The sequence below is a fragment of the Cydia splendana genome, chromosome 13 (assembly GCF_910591565.1).
Source record: "Cydia splendana chromosome 13, ilCydSple1.2, whole genome shotgun sequence".
Classification (NCBI taxonomy): Eukaryota; Metazoa; Arthropoda; class Insecta; order Lepidoptera; family Tortricidae; genus Cydia; species Cydia splendana.
This window is the reverse complement of record NC_085972.1, coordinates 19,927,616-19,934,355: the sequence shown is the minus strand read 5'-3', so window position 1 is coordinate 19,934,355 and position 6,740 is coordinate 19,927,616. Positions and strand designations below refer to the sequence as shown.

The window sequence follows — 6,740 nt, the reverse complement described above, 5'->3', positions numbered from 1 at the left end:
TGGAGGTTGGCGCCCCGGGCCATGGCCCGGATGGCCCTAGGGTAAATACGCCCCTGCACAGCAGATTTATACTAATGTGTAGAGGGCTACTGAGCGTAGACTAATGTAGAGTCAGACCATAAGATAATAAGTAACATTAACAACTAAAATTAGTAGACGCAGAAAACTAAACTTTCCTTTCTTCGAAGGGAAAATCGAGGGATAACGATTATTGGCAAAACTGTAGGTACTCAATTTTCAATTAAAAACAAAGTATATATTTCTTTACTAGCAACACTAGCCTTTACTTGTCAAATTGTCAATTTTCCATCTGCGGCTAATTTCAGTGCGGTACACTTCAATTTGTTTCGATAGAGATAGAATTTTCAAGTTCACGAAACCCGACCAGCCATTCTTGTTTCGGTCTCGAGCTCGTCGCGTCCGCTGCGCTTGACGCTCGTTTATTTTGTTATGCGATGTCGGGAGTGAAAGGAGTTCTGTAACGCACGAGTGTTTTCATTAACCGTACTGTTTACAGCATGATTGTGTAAGCTGGACTAGACTAATGTCTGTTATTTGTTGAACGAATTATCAAGAAAACGTAAACATGGTGCAGGAATTCGTGTCTCCCGTGAGGGTCCACAAGTTCCCATTCGAAATGGTTATGGCTGTAAGTAATCTTGGTCTATTGTAACTGTGTGTCTCTTCTAATCCAGTTGTTAACACAGAAAACACGACTTGTGTATTGAATAACAAAGCAATTGTCTGCAGAGATATCTACTTGAGTATCCTAAACACTTAGAACTTAGAATGTTGTTGGGACATAAAGGGGCCTATTTCTAACTAGAAATCCTTGTAAAACAAACTGATGAAATAAAATGAAGGAAATTGCTACATAAATTACAGGAAGCTGTGTTGATTTGACACATCTTTTATCAAAATCACACAAATTGCTGTTAATACAGAGGCGTCGTTATTATTATTACTGAAGTGCTAGGTATTATTTGGTATGAGGATTAACCTAGTTCTAAAAAGTAAGTATTGAATAACACTATTAAATAAACAACCATTCACACAAAGGTACAATTACAAGTAATTTATAACACAACAAACTTGTTTAGGCATTAAATTGTATAAAAACCTTGTATAAACACAAATTATATCCAAATGGACAGACTGGTTGTACATGCAAGTTAAAGGTAAAGCAGATAGTTTTTAATCAAGTGCCCTTGACCACATTCCTTACCATCATGATTTACAAATCAGTAATTTGGTAATTTTTATAACTACTGAACTGACCATGCTAGCTAATTTTTTTTAAAGCTAGGTATCTACTGAGTATTTACACCTTGGTGTGTTCAGTCACAGTCGTCACAGACAAACTACCAAGTCTACCAAATATGTAGTGTACAATGAGTACCCGACACACTTGCCTTGAAGCCTTTATCAGGCACAGGCTTTTGAACCAAAAGAAATCTTAATTGTCTGTCATTTTATCAAATATAGACAATAGAAGTGAGTTAAAGATTAACTAGGAAAAGAATTAGTTTAGTAGTATCACTGTATGAGTGAATTACAAAAAATTTGTAAATAATTAAGCGCAGTTAAGAAGCTGTGATTAGTCTTAACTTAATTGATTCATTTGTGTTACGAAAATTAACTATGTAAATTGTGTTGTATTGTATTTATTGTACTTAATTCGTACACATATAAGTCTATAGCATACGCTAACACACTTTCATGTGTCTAACTTAAATAGAAATGGCTTAACTGTGGTAACACAATGGAATAATTCAATTAACTTTAGACTAATTACAGGTGCTTAACGTTCGTTTTTTTAGCATTAGAAAGAACTTGAAAGAAGGTAAGCGATCTTGACATGTCTTTTAATTGTAAAACGCCTTTTTAAAATCAGTAACTATTACTTATGAAAGCAGAAGAATATAAATGATCATAATTGTTACATATTTGCCGTAACTTATTTTTAAATTAAAAGACGCATCAAGATTGTTTACCTTATTTCTAATGCTAAAAAAACGAACTATATGTACAAAGATTTTGCAATTCACTCATATCTTTTATGTAAATGAATGCTTTATTTGTTAAAAAAAAATAAGAAACCCAATTCTAAAATCTGGCATTCTAATAAACAGGTTACAAATAAAACACATAATTCAGGAACTAAAATTTAAATACAAACTTATTTTATATTCAAACTCAGAATTTGCCAGCTTCAAATGCAGTAATTAGTTTATTCTGCATCATAATTTTTTTTTCCAAATGATGATTTGTTACTTTTCAGTTTTTATGTATGTCCCATGATTTAATTGCATGTGCACAATTAACAAGACAATAAGAGTCACAGTCAATGATCTTTTTAAAGTAATCATTATTGTTTGGACTCAGAATTATGCCAATAAGACAATAAGTATGTATTTCCATAATTAGGACAATATGCTATCAATAAATATAGTCGAGCATAAAGATTGAAATTTGAAATTATGTAGTAAATTTTAAATTACCTCATTGCACACATGTTTCCATCTCAGAGTCTAGGGATGGTATTCCACCTGTCAAATGTCTTGGTCAGAATATGAGACGCAAATACACATTGGACCAAGAAATTGGACAGGTGAAATACCACCCTAACAAAAATCCAACTATGATGTAGTATATGTGCTTGTTTACAATTACAACAAAATTAGTGGTTGAAAGTAAAGTGATTAAGCTGTGTACAAATAGACATTATGACAGGAAGAAAATTATGCAGGAAAATAATTAATAAATATTGCAGTTTATATTAGATGACATAATTCTACAATATTCAGAAAAACAAAGCATTCATCACCTGAAATTAGTCACTTGTAGTATATAAATAATTATAATGCTGCATTTTTCATATCCTTAGTTCATTGCTTTTATATTTGTGCATAAACATGTCTGCATTCCATAATCCTTAACACAGTTTATAAGTAAACAAACAATTTGTAAAATTTTGGGTAGTTATAACATTTGTTGGTTAACCAACCAAATACAAAACCGCCTGGACCAGTCACTGAACGACCTGACTTTAACCTACATTATTTGATCATGTAATGTTTTCATCTACCCTCAACGGGCTTAAGGAGCCATTTGAGGGTAGATTTTGTTTACTTTTATTTAAATACCTAAAGATACAGAGTTATAAAAACCCTCCCCTTCATTCCCCCTCCATCTGGATCTTAAAATAATAAACAAAATATCTTGCATTTCTGGACTTTAAATATTCTTTTCATTTATTAGAATCTTTAAATATTCCAATGGAATAGTCTCTATACCTATTGTTGAAGCATTTTTAATGCACATACTTGCAATAAAACTGCTTAATATTCAGTGCATCGAATTGCAATAATTTAACTTGAAAGTCGGCATCCTTGGTCCGACCAAGCATGCTATAGGTATAAAGCTGAATCGTGTTTTTAGGGTTCCGTACCCAAAGGGTAAAACGGGACCCTATTACTAAGACTTCGCTGTCCGTCCGTCCGTCCGTCTGTCACCAGGCTGTATCTCACGAACCGTGATAGCTAGACAGTTGAAATTTTCACAGATGATGTATTTCTGTTGCCGCTATAACAACAAATACTAAAAAGTACGGAACCCTCGGTGGGCGAGTCCGACTCGCACTAGTCCGGTTTTTATTGTTACTTACCAGAGTAAAACGAGTAGTTTATCTTCGCGTAAAAGTACATTGTGAGGCTTTGATATATGCATTTTACGGGCCTAGGCCAGCCAGCAGGTGTTGGCTAGCCAAGATAACAATCGTGCATCGACAAACGCCAAACGAAAAAAAGGATTACAGCGTTTCTGACACTATGTGTTAGTACAGCGGTCGGCAACCTTTTAGCAGCCAAGGGCCACTTAGTAGTTAAGGAAGATGACGCGGGCCGCACTTTTGTTAATATGTGTGACGTTATCAGACATTGTTGTTTGACAATATAACATACAAAATAGCCAAGAGGGCTCGCGGGCCGCAAGTGAGGGCCGCTTGTTGCCGGCCGCTGTGTTAGTAGAACACAAGCGCTATAAGCACGGTCATAATACTCATAAATTCATAATGCGCCTGCCGCCTTCAAAGTTTGGACAATTTGTAACTGACTACGAACGTAGCAGATAGTAAAAATGCCAAAAATATTAGAAGATACACTACTTTAGTAAGTACTACTACTACTACTTTAAATCGCAAATATCGCAATCCAGCGCGGCACCCTCCCTAGGGCATCAAATTTTGATAGGTATTTTTAATTTTTAGTTTTAGTTATTGTAATTGTAGTTAGTTTTATATTCCTATTCATGTCTTTTAGTAATTTATATTAATAAACCTAACTCCTAACAATAAATTAAAAAAGAAATTATATTAAAAAGTTAGATACTTAATAATAAAACTATACAATACGATTAACATCATAACGAACTTTTGTAAGCTTTGCTTTGCAGTTACGTTACCTACTGATGTTTCAGAATTATCTTTTATGTTCTATTTTGCTGCATTTTAAAAATACATAATATACTCGGCTCTCGTGTCGCATAAATGTGACAGTGGCCTTTTCTCTAACCTTTTTACCGTTGACAAATCAAAGCACAAGTACAGACAGCAGAAAAAGTAGCTAATCGAACGTGGCTTTCCAACTGGTCTACACAAGTACACATTTATTATCTTATCAATAAATTTGCGTCCAGATCATTTCAAATCCTTCGCTGCTTAACTCCTTCACTGCTTACCACACACACTAACCAATAGCAAAGAGAAGGCAAACAATAGTTGAAAACACGTATTAGATTTGTAAACACTATGTGACGAAACCAGCGCGTGACCGCGTATATGACCATGGCCGTGCGAGGTGTTTTGCCAGACAAAAAAAGTCAAAGAGTTAGTTATTGACTGCAGAAGAGATGTAAAGTCTAAGAAAAAAGTGTGACGGCTGAACTAGATGGTACTGTACAAAAAAATCAATTCCATTTGTTTTGTTGTAGACTCCTATTTACAAAGGACTAAAATAAAAGCCCGTAAACACTGATTAGATTTCTAATCCATCCACCCCTTGACCCTATTGGCTAACAATAGTTATCCATAGACAATCGTCTAGATTACGCAGCGAAACCTAAACCCGGCTGAATGAACCATAAACCGACAATTTCACTGCCCATAAACGGTGTGGAAATCGTCAGCCGCCATATTTGAGCCACAGTGCAGATATTTAAAAATTGTGACAGTGTTTTAATACGTTCGAATTAAATTTAGTTACGATTTTTATATTGTACTAATATGATGGTACAGCCATAAGTTAAGCGGATCCCCCAAGGTCTCTCTAGCCGTGGCTAAAAGCCGCCAAAGCCGGGACAACGCGAGGAAGATGACGATTGATATCATGGTATAAAGTTAGTACTACAAACTTAAATGACGCACATATGTGACAGAGCAGAAGGAAAAAGAAGTACCTATTTAGCTAATAGAGATTTATCCGCCGAAATCCGTTCCGAATGATAAGTACCTTTTGATGCTAGAATTATAAAAAAACTGTTATAAAAACCAACACATTTTGATGCGACATAAATGGACATGTTTTAGACCTCATAGATTTAGATTTAGATTTAGATTTATTTATTTCATAATATGAAATTACAATATAAATTATTTTACACTAATCTATACGAATTTATATTATGATCGTCAAGTAGGAAAATAAGAATTGATTATAATTATACAAATGTCAAGCAATAAGTACACAATTTAAAAACCATTATAACTATTATAAGCAATCAATTAATTAACTAAATTTTTTAACAATGTCAAATAATATAAAATGTAAAAACAATGTCAATACAGTAAGCATGGATATGTCATAATGATCGTCAAATAAAAATAAAAATGAAATATAGGTCAAAGAAAAATTAATTACATTCAGTTTATTGTGTTACATGTCATTTCCATATATTCATTTACAGAATATAATGGATTATCCAATAAAAAGAGTCTCAATTGGCGTTCAAATGTTTCGTCAGATGGTTCAGTTCGCAATTTTGCAGGTAGACGTTCATAGTACGTTGGTCCAATCACCCTCGGATTTTTGACTGAAAGTGCCATGCGACGCGGCACTGTGCGTAGTCTACCCGTGGATCGGAGCTGTTTGCCCGCAACCTCGACACGTTTGAACATTGGCAAATTATTTCTTACAAACATTAATACTTGAAATATGTAAAGTGAGTAGTGTGTCATTATACCGATTTGCTTGAATAGCTCCTTACACGAATGTCTGGCTTGGACTCCAGCTAGCAATCGAACCGCCCGTTTTTGAAGTATCAAGACTCGCTTTGAATCTGTGGAATTTCCCCATATTAACGTCCCGTAAGATATTAATGAATGAAAATGGGAAAAATACACAGCCTTCAGGGCTTTTCGTGATATAAGTGGCTGTAGTTTCTTGATGGCGAAGACAGCACTACTCAACCTATTGCATACACTTTAATGTTTCTAAATGACGTTATTTTTTCCTTAATAGAAAACACGCAAATAACATTAGATAATAATTGTCTGTCAAGTATTATATTACTGTTCCTAAATTGAGGATATTGGCAGGACGAGCTAAACCTGCCTATCTTCGCACGGTATTACGGACCGGTTGTACGAGCTTCGAGCACAACCGGTCTCAGGCCGTGTAATCATTCGTTCAGACCAACTAAACCAGAGTAACCTGACCTCCAAATGTAATACACCTAAATACAAT

At 34.7% G+C, this 6,740-nt stretch overlaps 1 protein-coding gene across 4 annotated transcripts in view; it reads left to right on the top strand.

The window, feature by feature from the left end:
- Positions 1–303: 303 nt before the first annotated feature.
- Positions 304–6,740, top strand: part of LOC134796282 (protein real-time) — an 81,870-nt gene continuing 75,433 nt past the window's right edge. For 2 of the 4 annotated variants that reach the window (XM_063768339.1, XM_063768340.1), the window contains exon 1: positions 307–649. In XM_063768339.1, the coding sequence (XP_063624409.1) occupies positions 587–649 (63 nt within the window). In that variant the 5' untranslated portion in view covers positions 307–586. Of the gene's footprint in view, positions 650–6,740 lie in introns of all 4 variants that reach the window. The other 2 variants (XM_063768337.1, XM_063768338.1) reach the window with 2 other exon arrangements.